General features: G+C 37.4%; 2 protein-coding genes across 2 annotated transcripts; both read left to right on the forward strand.

The window, feature by feature from the left end:
* Positions 1-1,562: 1,562 nt before the first annotated feature.
* LOC118791901 (uncharacterized protein C1orf115-like) lies at positions 1,563-7,869 on the forward strand. Its single transcript, XM_036549411.1, has 2 exons — positions 1,563-1,971; positions 7,482-7,869. The coding sequence occupies exons 1-2, from the start codon at positions 1,657-1,659 to the stop codon at positions 7,617-7,619; spliced, it is 453 nt and encodes a 150-aa protein (XP_036405304.1). The 5' UTR covers positions 1,563-1,656; the 3' UTR covers positions 7,620-7,869.
* Positions 7,870-11,101: 3,232 nt separating this feature from the next.
* Positions 11,102-13,971, forward strand: tmem18 (transmembrane protein 18). The gene is made up of 5 exons (XM_036550487.1): positions 11,102-11,218; positions 11,449-11,566; positions 12,467-12,521; positions 12,828-12,921; positions 13,152-13,971. Exons 1-5 carry the CDS (start codon positions 11,126-11,128, stop codon positions 13,248-13,250), a joined length of 459 nt encoding a protein of 152 aa, XP_036406380.1. The 5' UTR covers positions 11,102-11,125; the 3' UTR covers positions 13,251-13,971.
* The last annotated feature ends 347 nt before the right edge of the window (positions 13,972-14,318 follow it).

Consider the following 14,318-nt stretch of genomic DNA (forward strand, 5'->3'; position numbering starts at 1 on the left):
TAAAACTGTTTACTAGTTGTTGCACTAATCCCCATTGCTAAAGTCTTGCAAACAAGATAATTATTGCACACACACACAGTATGAACGTAGTATAGGAAAAAGCCAGCAACTGACTTGCATAAATGAGCATGCCCAAGATTATATTGCCGATTTAAGTCTGAATCGGCAATATAATGAGCAACTTTTTGTTGCACCTGAAAGTACCTTTTTCGCTTCAGACCTTCCTAGATGCATGATTTTCCTTGGTTATACAAAACAACATGCTAATCTGTGTTGTTGCGGTTCAACGGACTTGTGTAATGGTTTAAAATAGGTTTACACACACACACACACACACACACACACACACACACACACACACACACACACACACACACACACACACACACACACACACACACACAGAGTTTGGGGGTATTAAGCAACTCCACTATGGGAGTTTGTGAAGAGGTCATTATCAAACTCACAAGGAAGCAAGTGAAGTGAGTATGCTTAACTGTGGAGGGCGCTCTTTGTCCAGGATGGTGGCGTTGCGGGGATGAGGTAGTAGGAGTAACAGGGACATTATCCTGATTGACCTTTCCTGTATATGAAACGATGAAATAAACCTTAATTTACTACTTTCATGTCCTTTGTTTGGTGGGCTTGTTTGGTTTTGGAGACGCTCTGTGTAATTAAGACTTGCATTGCTGGCCATTTATGACTGTTGTGTCTAAAGGTAGATATCTACTGAGGTAATCAAATCCCAGGGAATCAAATCGGTCAGTCTTTGGGTACAAACCCTGTTCGTCACAGTTATGAGACGCTGTTCCTGGACCGCCAAACGAACCCGATGCCAAAGTGCACTAATTTAACAACTAGCGCAATTAACTTGAGTTGACAGGATCATGAAATTTAAACGCGTGTAGTGGAACGTAATAAACCCACTATGAATTATCGAAGTGAAGTGTAAATGAAGTGTAATGACTTGAAGTAAACTTGAATTAATGAAACCAGTATCGCCAGAATAACAGGACCAGCAGTGATTAATACTGTATTGTACAGAGTAGTTTCAAGTCCTCTCCTGTGTTTTCTGATAAAATCGAATATGATTTTGCACTCCGACCGACCGCAAGCATGTCAATGAGATCCCATCATAATTTAAAAATGTAAACTGATTAATTTTTAAAATTCAAAATACTCTATCGACTTTCGCCAGTGGTTGCAAACTCCCAGGTAATGAAGGAAGACGAAGGAAGACGGGCAAGAAAGCTTTATATTCAATTTATGCTGCAAATGAACAGATGGAACTGTGGAATTGGAAGGATTTTTACAGTAAATAAGGTCACATCTGGTACACAAGTATTAACACACGAAGGAGCGGTATACACTATTGAAAACTGAGCCTGATTTTGACATTTGCCTAATTAATCAATCAATATTTCCATTAGTGTTAACTCCCCAGATAAATTACGGCCAATCCTGCTTCTTTAAGGGAACTTTGCCAAGCCTTGTCTGCGCGTAGCCGTTCCATTAAAAGGCGTCCAATGAAATCCACTCTTCATTGATGTCCTATTCGCTGACACTTACATTCCATTCACCTGTCAGCGCGAGAAAACTTCATTTGTGAGGGTTGGACTGCAAGTGAGGACGACAAAATAACTTCTGTGAATCAAAATGAAGCCAAAATCTGTATGGGAAGATGTATCAAGAATATTTGAGAGTTTAGAAACATCTAATATAACACAAAATGACAGAGGAGCGAGGTATCAGCGACAGATTGACTCAGATCACAGTGGCGCACCGGCTGCGAACGAAAACCAGTCCACGAAAGGAAACGACACAACAGAAAAAGACAAGTTTTCCAAAGAGGTTCATTTCGCATTTCTGCCAGAGAAGTACGAACCTCTGGTGGAGGACGATGAAGTGAGAGAACAAATGAAAGAGGAAAAGCGATTAAAAAAGAAACAAAAGTACAAAAAGTACAGAAAGGTAGGTTGCACAAATTGCAATTTTGTTGCAACGAAATCACTGATATTTACATGTCGCTCCGCTCCACTATTTCGTATAGACAATGCTTTATTGATTCAAATATTACATTTTATACTTAAATGCAGTTGAACAAATTACACTTAGAATTACGACTCTATACACTGTGTATGACTTGCAATTCAGTTTGGACAGTGGCCCAGTTAAAATGTAAACTAACTTTGCGTAGTTGCGACTAAAAGTCGTTGCCTGAATACGGACATGACTAGCCTACTTTGCGCAACAGTGAGCGAGAGTGCCAGCGCTCAACCGATGCGGGCAGAGAATGCTATAATAACGCTGAAAATGTTCGACGATCCACAAATCCAAACATCTTAAAATGACAGAATGAACTGCAGAAATTATTAATATTAAACTCAACTAGGCTCGAATCATGAACACAGAACTTTTAATTAATTGAAAACGTCTTAACTGCTCGACCTTTAAAATGTAGAACTTAAAAAAAATTTACCTGTTGATGAATTATGAGGCTATTCATAATTTAAGGTCATTGCTTGGACAAATTTAATGATTCTAATCAGATTGCATTTTGTTTTTGGCACAACTTGATCGGATGTTCTTGCTTGACGTGGTAGAGTGCCCTTCTCAATAAGGGCCTTGTCTGAGGCTGGTCAGTATGGTGTAAAATAAGTATTAAATTACCTAGAATTAGGAAAGAAGTCTTACTTAATGTTCAGAAAAATGGCAAAATGCAAGCGTTTACTGCTTTTTAACGTTCTATCAACAATCATTGTCAGTACTGACATTGTCCTCTGAGAGTGATCGACTCAACCTAATAACTTTATAAATGCTCGATTTCCATATAAAGGTTTAGTTGCTGTGACCTACTGATTAAACACTTGATATGGGTAAGTGTAGTTTTTGAAAAGGAAATGATTCAAATTGAATGATTAAATGATTCTGTCAATCAGCGTCAGTCATCTTTTTATTATTGAACGCTAATTAATGAATACTCAGATTGCATTTAAAGTTCTACAGGAAGTGCTCAAAATCAACTGTATAAATCACAATTCAAATTATTTGCATTGTAAACCTTTTTAATTTATCTGACTTAAAACGAGGATGGATCCCTGTTCCCAGATAAGTAGACAAATTGGACAGTCAAGCTGTCTTGACAAAAGAGAGCAGACTGTGTTCTTGGATTTGCATGTTATGACTGAACATCTGTGTTTATGTAAAATACTGCTCCAAGCTTGACACCCCCAAATTAGTCTTCACTTGTCTCTGTGTCTTGTATAAACAAAGATGTTCTGTTTCTCACTAAATTACTCAGACATTTTTAAACTGGATTAGTCTATAAAATCAATGTAGCATAGTGGTTAAGGGGCAGGACTTGTAACCGAAAGGTTGCCAGTTTGGACTCCCCACTTGGGCACTGCTGCTGTACCCTTGGGCAAGGTACTTGACCCACAATTACCTCAGTAAATATCCAGCTGCATAACTGGCTAACATTGTGGGGAAAAAAACGCTCTGGTTAAGAGCGTCTGCTAATTGCCAGTAATGTAATGTAAAAATCAAATATGTAAAACTTAAAGTAATATGTGGATGTATTTCCTTCTTTCTTTCTTTTTTAACAAAATGCACAAATAACCAGGTTCTGCAATTTTTGGTTGCAATCTGTTTAACATAATTCTTACATTGTGACAAGTGTTTTGTTACAACAAATGCAAGCTGATATTACGCAGTGACTCCTCACTGGAGACCATTGTATTGACAAACTGCTCTAAATCAGGTTCTCTCTGTTGTATTTTGTAAGTTATTTCAATGGGTTTAAACATGAGGACAAAGGAGGAAGGGTCTGTTCTGGTAATATGGAAAGGATATGGGATGGTTTATAATGAACTTCTCCTTAGAAGTGTCACATCAGAGGGTGGTGTTGGAGTGTCTACCAGGCCCCATTGTGAGCAGTTCCCCTCTGGCATAATTCCAGATGGAATGTATATTTATGAATGTATTAAAAACATAAATGCACATGTGCACAGGAATTGAGGATGGTTTAATTTTAGGTTTAAGTTCCAATTAGATTTTAGATTTTATTGACTGGAGAGGAAGAAACCAGTGCTCTCTTCTGCAGAGTCTTGCTGAGGTGAATATAAAAAGCTCTTCAGTTGTGGAGGTTGCAGAGCTGGTCTGTGAATTCCCTGAGTAGTCAAGATCTGTCATGACTTACTGCTCCATATGACCAGCTCCAAAAGGTCTTAGACCAGTTCAACACCCAGACTGATCCAATTAAATAATCAAGTGCTTTGATCAAATTAAGATCCAATCCTTTAATGGTGAACAGTCCTGCGGTGGCAATGATGTCAGACAGACCCTAATGCTCGTTTGCAGTAAAGTGTTCCACAGGTACAATACTGACATGAATATGACCAGAACTTTTCAACGACCAACAATATTGTCAGACTTTTGTTTTGAGTGTTATGCAGTCCCTCTAAATTAATTATTCATAAGGAAAGCCTCTTCAACAGTGCATGTGATTGCTTAAAAGCCAAAAACACTTGACCACAGCAATCATTTTACAAAAAGTCATGCCAGTAACTGGTCTTTGCTTTGACTGCTGTGACCATCAAACCATTGCTGAGGACCAGTCCTAAGGTCTTAGTTATGGACTACTGCTGAGCAAGACTGCAATGCAAAATGGGCCACGTTGCACAAAAGAGTCTAGAAAGTTTGTTTCTTTGCCCTTCTGCACTTTGCCCTTAATCTATACACAGGCACCGGCTGAAAAGTGTATGTATCTGTAGCAAAGGGCGAGAGCAGTCGCCCCACCCGCCCTTGAACCCGGGTCTACGGGATACCAACCATGCGACTTTGACCGCGACACCAAAGAGCCAGGCTCGTTGGTATGGCAGTCAGAGCACATACTCAACCGTAGTGATGGCACTCCGTCACAGTATCTTATCTCTACAAATGGCCCCGCCTCCTCACATCACTGGTTTCTTAAATCCCAAGATTAGCCGTCTGCTCCAGTTATCACACATGTTGCACTTTAGTCTGGCAAACCAGTTTTTCCTCTTTACATTGACTTCTGAACCAGAGTTTTGATGCTGAGTTTTCTGCTAGGTATGATGTGTGAAGTTTTCTGTTTACCTTTTCGTTTTAGGAATGATGTGAAAAGAAAGGACATGGCACAGTATTGGAAACCAATATAAATCTTAAAATGACCCTTCTACATAATTTTTTCACTCCCATGACTGATACATGGAAAATTACATACATGGAAATATGTCACTCTGTTTTCATGCAGCAAAAAACAGAATGACATATTTTGTTTGAAGACTTGGTTTTCCAGTCCACTAAGTATAGTTTTAATAGTTAAATTGATTACATCTAATTGTACAGATAAAATGAGTCTAGACTCAGCAATCTGCATTTCTTCTCAGCAGTACTGCAATCTCAGATGTTTACCGTGGTATACATCCAAATTGATTTTAGCTGTCATGGAAAACTGTGAAGGAATGATATATCCTTCCTCCTTGGTTAATGAATCATTTTTATTGAGTACATGTGAAGATAATGACTACAATCAGAGATGTAATGTCAGACATGGCTATACTGTGACTTTGAAGGAACCAGGAAATTGGAATTTTTAATTGCTATTGATCTCAGGAATGTAAACAAGGGTCCAAGAGGGGTATTGTTTTTGTCTCCAACAGCATGTGAGTTGATCTTAATGACTAATAGACAGCAAAGATGCTCAATTCCAACTGGCTTGAGAACCTGTTTGTTTTGGTGACATGCAGATGAAGGCTACCCCAAAGCTTGCCTTTAGCATGGGTTGAAAGTTAATTTTCAATGGCTGGCTTTGGAGAGGTCAGAGTCAAAAGCAGGATCAGTGAGTTATTTATGAGCTGCACTGTACTGGGAGGAGGAGTTACCATGTATTACACAGGAACACCAGTGGGAGTGTCCTTTCCTGAGTACTTTGGCCTTGAACAGAGACTTTGTACCCTTATTGTGTGATTAGCTGTTTGCTTATTTTAGCAGAACACATGGAAGGGTGTTTTTTACTCCAAAGAAGCTTTGCTGTTTCAGTGTGGATTCTTTCTGTCTCCTTTTGCTTCCAGTGTATAACCGAAGTAATGTAATGGAGATGTACAAGTTTTAAAGTCATTTGTTAATTTATTTGGTATATGAACAGAATTGCTTTCAACATATGAAATGCTTACCAAAGACATCTGTTCTAAAAGGGCTTTTGATATTTGGTGCTTTCGTGCTGGAGTGTTAGGAAATTGTCTGATTTTTGCAGGAATACAAGACATAAGACATGTAGATCAAGTTCTTTGGCTGCATATACCAAGCACACACAGCAAGACTTTCTCTGGGATTCATTTTCAAATGCTGGTTCTGCAAAGCATAACATGCATTTGCAGCTTGATGTAGGGCTGCTCAATTATGGCAAAAATCATAATCGTGATCTCAATATTGACCAAAATAATTGTGATTATTTAAAATGATTACTCATTGACTTTGGAAACATCATGCATTTATTGAACTTTTTAAAAAAAAAAAAAAAAAAAAAAAAAAAACCTTGTCTTTTTAACCCTTTCGCGCATACGGTCACACCGGTGTGATCAGCCGTTTAGTGTGTATGCTAAAACCAATGCGATTAGAGCACTAGTTTGGAAAAATTCTAGCTAAAATTAGCTTAGAGGAAACAGCGATTTAACATTAAAAAATATAGGAAATGCTAACTGAAAACTATGAGAAGCTTAATAACGCTAATTAAAACATAACAAACCATGTAATGTAACACGCGCACTACATAGCACAAAAATAAGTTACGTGTGAAAGGGTTAACAGTGGATTTTCTTGAACTTAAAATATAAGTCAACTGAAAAACAAAAACAAGTAAAAAAAGATGAAAGAAAAAGAAAAAGATGATTTTTATATATATATATATATATATATATATATATATATATATATATATATATATATATATATATATATATATATATATATATATATAAAAATAAATTTCAATAAATGTGGCACAATCTCAATTATCTTGTTTTCAAAATCACAGTTGAAAATAAAATTCGATTAATCGCCCAGCCCTAGCTTGATGTATATAAATGTGTTCAATGCATTGTCTTGTGTGTGCTAAGAACTGCATCACACTGCACATGATGATTGAAACTGGACATTGGTGAAAGAGTATAGTCCAAGAGTAGTGGTGTTACAGCTTTTATGCAAACCTTTTAATCAAGGCCTAGAATAACGGGTAATGTGATTTTACATTCACAAAATGTCTCAACATGATCCATGAATAAATGAGAGCCGGACACTTCTCAAACCTTCAAGGATGATGCTATCCCCCACCCACACACAAACGCACACACACACACATAGACACCAACAGTCATGAGAGGCACTGTCTATTCCTCATACTTTTATTGATTTCCTGTTTTTGTCTCGCACTGCTGTTCTGCTTGCTTTATGTCTGTCAGAATGTGGGCAAGGCTCTGCGGTTCAGTTGGAAGTGTCTATTGGCTGGGCTTCAGAGCTTCACCACAGGCTACGCTACACCCCTCTCGGCGGCAGCCAACATCATCCCAGATCTGCATACAGCACGGTCCCGCAGCTGACCGGACCACTCTCAACCACCTGCATTCCTGTGTGGGACGACTCCTTTCACTGGACACTGAAACGGGGCCTCATCCTGCACCAAAATTGCAAACTGGCTGGTTGTGGAAGCAGAAAGTGTGATTTGTCAGTCCATTATCACAGCTGCTATATAAATTTACTAACATTGCAGAAATAAAATAATAAGAAGTACAATACATTCATAAGCAATTTTCTTAATATTTTCTTAATTTTTTTTTTGTAAGTGTTCTATCTGGCAAAATTGACCATTTGGGTGATTTTTGTTCTCCATCATAGTCTTGAAGGGGGTATGTTTTTTTTTTTTTTTTTCCTTCCCACACTTCCTTTCACTCAGAACTGGAAATGCACTTTTGTCCAACTGATTCTTTGATACATTTGGACATGCTTGGTCAGGTTGGTTCCTGACAGAATTTTCCAAGTGCTCACATGGAAAAAAGTTCTGAACCTGGAATGTATCCAACTGCTATGGATCATTGATGGGTGTAAATTTGCTTTCCACTTTGGTGCATGATTATATATTCTTTGTTTAACTGAAATGATGTTTCATATACTCTGAAACTAAGGTCAGGGTAAGTGCTTTTTGATGGCTCATTAAATGGATGATGGCATTCAGCAGTTGGTGTGCTATAAATAACTTTAAAGTACTTTATTTTTCAAGGAAATGCACATCTCTCTTACTGATTACTGTTATAGTTTTAGGTTTCAGCTATCTCTCACTAAAAAGTTTTTTGGCATTTTTGCCCAAGGGTCAGTGGCAAAATCCATTTTGAGGACTCGTGAATAATTTCATGACGTGTTTGCATAGCGATGGTAAACACTTGAAAGAAAATTAAACATGTTGTGCCTTACCAAACACGCATGTCCTACATGTGACCCAAAGTGATGTTGTGCAGGACCACAACCAGTCATTGAAGTGTGATAAAAAGGAGCAGGAACGTAAGGTAGTTGGTGAGAGGGAATGTAAGTATGAGAAGAAGAAGAAAGTGCATCAGGATGAACTCTAATAGTATAACGTGAAGTAAAGCAGGCCAGGAATGTATTAACAAAGGGATTTTAAGCCAGGAAAGGCTTAGCAGGGTGGAATTAAATGAAAACAGGAAAGGGGCTTAATCGAGGCTCGACCTGTCTACATCCTGGCTGGGCTATTTCAGCATGTGGCATCGTGACAAGTCTTCTGTTGACTCCAGCAAGGTTTTAAGCTCCAAACAACATGCAACAACACATGAGCTATCACATGCACTATAATTACAGAGGCTGATGCTGGTATATTTTATGTGTGGACACTTTCCTAGCTCTTTGTGTGCTCTTTGGAAGAGGGGGGCTGAACCTAATGAAGTGTCCTTTATTGTTTTGACATGTATAATGGCATTAATTTTAAAGCATGAGTTACTTCTGTCATGCGCCAAGTAGGATGTTGAAAGCGGAGCTTTTCCAGGGTCCTTCCCATGCGTGGAGTTTTCCATTCCAGTCAGAATTGCAATTCCCAAAGTGCAATGAGGGGTTAGGCGGACTTGGAATGCACCAACAAAGCAAATGTGATCAGCCAATTTAACACTCTATTAAAAAAATCAATTTGAAGAGAGTCAAGATCTTGGAAGCACTTGCAAGTTCCCTAATTTTAAATCATTAAGAGATGGGCTGGAAGAAAAACTTGCACACAGGTTGGGGGCTGATTTGGTTGAAATCATTAATCATGTGATATTTTGAAAGTGGGGGGGGGGGGGCTTTGAAACGGGCTATGATTCAAGGTCTCAACTAAAATGTTTTTTTTTTTTTTTCCGTTTTCAAAGTCTATTCTAGGAGCACATGAAAACTTCCAGAAGAAATGAGTCATGTGTCATCATTAATCCATTTCATAAATACTCTGACATAAACTAGTTACTGAGGGAACTCTATGTACTTAGCAAGAATTTCAACATTGATAAAATGTGTAAGATTAGGGAACAAATGACAATATAATGTGAGCCCCACCTCAGTGCAGTAAGTATCTGTTCCTTCAAGCACAGGCCATTCTTTGAATAATATTGTTGGGGATTCAATCCATGCTACAGTGACTGTCCCATGGGACTGATGAGGCAGTGCATCTGTACAATAATAGTATAAAAACCAAGTAAATGGGGCATAAAAACAAAGTTACAGCTCAGTGGTTATTGATGGAATTACTGAATGTAATCTAGTGTTTATTGTGAAAAGCAATCAACTCTACTTTAAAAGGATTAGCTTGATTTTTAAGCATTCAAATGTAAGCGACAGATTGATTTTAATGTGAATTTCTGTTTGTAGGAATCCGTTTTTGTTTGTTTGGTTTTATTTCTTTCAGAGCATTGAAGGATAACTATAATATGAAGTTTAAAAACTGGTAATTAGATTTGTTTATGGTATATTGATTTTAAGCAAGGCATCATTTCAAATTTATTTGAATCAAGCAGTGGTGTTGGTATAAATTTAGGGCCCAATTCTGTTTGTCTAAGTGCTGAATGCTTTCTCCTTAACCATTATATTCAAGCAAAAATATTTTTAGAGTCTTAATAAAAGACTTATTCATGGATTGTTAAAAATAAGATCATTTTTCAAATGAAACGCTTCAGTGGCTCACTGTCTTTTCCCTTATAGGGCTATAACAGTGTTTGTGAAAGCCATACTGGTGATATATGACTGACTGTCTGCCTGTATTCTCAATTAAAAAAATTACACCAATGTTTGAGTTTTGCATTCCATTTTTCATTTATTGTATATGAATTGTTGTAAAATCATGAGCAAGTAGTAAAATCAAAGGCATTAATTTAGCTAAATTTCCAATGTGTAGAAAAGCTAACTGAACAGCTATACACATTTCAACATGTTAAACCTTTATTGTATCAGAAACTTTATGAGGAAGTGCTTTATTTGTGTGTTTCAAAGAGGCCTATACACTATTCATACTGGTTTGTTTGCCTATACAAAGTTCCAGCTTAATACATAGATAAGGAACTAGTGATATAACTAATGGTTTGATTTTATCAGGCCTATTGAGATTACAGTATCTCTGTTGTTTGTATTGTTTTTGTCATATTGAGTATTGTGAAAATCTTGTTCATAAAAAAGACGTATACCCTTATTTACTGTACATCAGGAATATTCACAACCTATACATCATTTATGAAAACAGCATCTGTATGTTCTGATCAACCAAAACCCATCTTTTGATATCTTTCTATGTGACTCGATGACTAAAATATTCACACAAAAATTCTATTTCTATTTTTATTTTCTGAGGGAAAAAAAGCATTGGCTCAGCCAAATCCCCTTATTGTGAGATTTATGTCTGTCATAATGATAATGAAAAACCGGTTGTGGCACTGCGCCATCTATCGGAAGACAGTATCATCAAGTTCCCCAGCACTAACCGTCCATAAATTTTAAAGCTTGTGACGCAGCACCTATTTGTGGTACCTGACATGACGTGTTTGTTGTGCGACAGCGCTTGGTTTCACAGCTAGGAACCAAAATGGCTGAGCAGAAACAGCAGAACTTAAGCTCTGTGCCAACGTACCCTTTCAGTAACACAAAGATCACGACTATGTGGACGTTACTTGTTTCCGTAAGGAAGTTTTACTTTGTGTAGCTAGCTCATAGGTTGCTTATATTCTAATTGTCATTGCTACCTATAGCTAGTAAGTTAAATTGCTATCGTTTGACTGTTCATAGACCAGCCAGTTAGATAGCCAGCTAGGTAATTGGTATCAGCGCACAACCGTTAACGTTTGATATAGCACTGCATGGCAAGAAATCGCTTCTGATGAGCCACCCCATTGTATTATCTTTCTACAGGTCGAGTGGTCGGAGTCTTGGTTGGTTGGGTTGCTAGTTTTCCACGCCGTCTGTTTCATCATAACTATCCTGACGTGTAGATTTTACCGGCTGCAGATCTGTCATTTCCTTATGATGGGTAAGTGACTGTGATGCGGGCTAGCTAAACGAGGGTTATTTCCTACTCCACTGGGTGTCCCTTACAAACTCTCTTATTAAGCTATTAGTATATTGAGGTCGCTGCTGTAACTAGTCTTTCCTGTTCTGCCATCCCTGTCTTTTTGAAAACGTTTTAATTTACACGGTAAGATGTTTTACAATTTGGATTTGCTGTATTGGTATAGATTTGCAATGACTAGCTGTCACTGTAAAAGCTCAGTAGGTTATTAATGATGAGTGTTTGCAGTCTTAACATTTCTGCAGAATTTCAGGGTAGGTACTGACTTTATTTTTGGCTCTTTGGGTTTAAATGATGTGTATTTCTAAAACCCTTCATGGAACTGAAGAGGGAATTTTACTCACACATTACACTTACAATAAATGTAACCAGATCAAATCACTTCAATCTATGTCATATCCAAAAAGAGCTTTCATAGTAGCTGGCACTAACCAGTCAACCTTTTTTCACTACACATACAAGGCAAACTATTCGTATGTAGTAAGCTAAACACAAGTATCCGATAACTCAATGAAAACTTGCCAAATCGTCGTATTGTCTTATTTTGCAGTATATCTTGTGAGCATGTATCACACGTCATTACAGACCATAGATAGTGTATTCAGTACTATGCAAAATCATTATAGAAGTGGAGAAACAAAAGATCACGATTACAATACTGTTATTTGACTGTACTCACCACATTCATATTCTTTGTGTGGGAGTAAATGGGGACCGCAGTCAAGCTAATCACATGGAAAAAAGTAGTAATACGAACATGAATGAACGTCTGTGTGCCTGTTATGTTGGCTGTATTTCTCTGTGCAGAGTAATTGTCACCATATCAGCAGGTCTGTGAAACATCATATTTGCTTTCCCCAGCTGTCATGATATACTGTGCCCAGTACCTAAATGAGATGGGAGCTATGAACTGGAGGTAAGCACTGTAGTTTTTATTAAAAAAAGAAAATTGTACCAAGTATATATTTATCCATTGCTGCATATTGAATTTGCATAACATTATAATGTTGGCCACCTGTGTTGTTTAATCACATGCATTGTGTATAGATATTATATTTGAGAACCACAAGACAATGCAATGCAACAGAATACATGAGTCATCATGCCCATTTTGGAAATTTTGGCCCGTTTTTCTGTTTCCCTGACAAAACCATTGTTGTGTTAAGCATGTTTTATAGAGGAAGTTTACCAAAAGTAATTAAAACTATACATCTTTTAACAGGTCCTTCTCTAAGTTCCAGTATTTTGACTCAAATGGAATGTTCATCTCCCTGGTGTTTTCAATTCCACTCTTGCTTAACACGATTATAATTGTGGTAGGTGTTTTAAATATGCATCTCTCACCATACCCGTTTGTCCTGTTCAGCAGATTAAGGAATTTAGACAAGAAAAAAAGCAAACTTGTGAAAGGCATTGTACTGTATTAAAGTGCTGAGGATGAGGGACTATTATTACATTTAAAGTAATCACTGATGAGCTTTCTCTCCTTAAAAGACAAGAACACTTCTGTCTAGAATTGCAGTTGAGTTGTTATTCTGTCTTGCAGGTGGTGTGGGTTTATAGGACATGTTCAACAATGACAGAGCTGAAAATTTTGCAGCTCAGTCGGAAAGCTGCGAGAGAAAGCAGAAGGAAAACTGAATGATTCCAAAAAATCAGAATCGTTATTGTCAATGCACACCCCAGCTTGAAGATTGAGATGTCAGGTGAACAATATTGAGGCTAAGATCATTTTAACATTCCAGAACATTGGGTATGAATGAATCATTCTGTGTGGGACCAGGAAGCAGCTTGTATATGGATACAAGGCTCACTGAGGTGAAATAAAGGTGGAAATGCCAACTAATTTGGATAGAAGTTTCTTTGTTACATAGAAGCAATTTCCAGAGTTTTTATTGAATTGTTGCATACTGTCACTATATTGGTTGCTGTCCATTTTTTGTGCAGATATTTTGTGGGTGGGTTCAGTGTTTTGCATTTACGTTGTATGAAATAAAGTGAGATTTATATATATTTGGATCCAGAGAATTCTTGATGTGTTGTGAATTACATGACCAAACATTCCACTTGTTCTGCTTGTATGTGCACTAAATATTCAGTATAGCCACAAGAGGGCGATGGTGCCTCAGTGAGTTAGCAGGCCTTCACTGATGTCTCCTTGAGTATCATTAAAGATGAATGTCTTTGAAAATTAAAAAGCGTCTTTTACAAAAGTGCGGTTTTACAATATATATGTGCATTCAACACTATAGGTGCGTATGAAGTTTGGTGCCTATATAGAACTAATGTATTACAGTAATCTGAAAGTATTCAGATTAATAATTCACATGACCACAGGACGACTCTGTTGTTGTAGCCTGATAGAATCTACCGCAAAGTGTTTTGTCATGCTATCCTTTAAAAATAAATTGATATGTATTTAAGACTTGGCTTCTGTCATAATTTACTCATTTTTAATTTTTCAGTCTCTTTCTTGAGATCAAGAGTCCGTCTGTAGTTCCAGCTGTGGTTTTAGAGCTGTTTCCAGCGTACAATGATTTATTATTTACTGGAACTGCCTGCATTCACAGTAACATGCATAAATAATAAAGCCAATCTTTTGTAATCTTATGGGACAGGTCATGTGAGAAGTAATACATACAAATCTAACAGTACAAGTAGATGTTGCAGGCTAATATGTCTTAAGATATGTGTTGGACGTTTGGGTTGTTAG

Source organism: Megalops cyprinoides, chromosome 17 (assembly GCF_013368585.1).
Source record: "Megalops cyprinoides isolate fMegCyp1 chromosome 17, fMegCyp1.pri, whole genome shotgun sequence".
Taxonomy (NCBI): Eukaryota; Metazoa; Chordata; class Actinopteri; order Elopiformes; family Megalopidae; genus Megalops; species Megalops cyprinoides.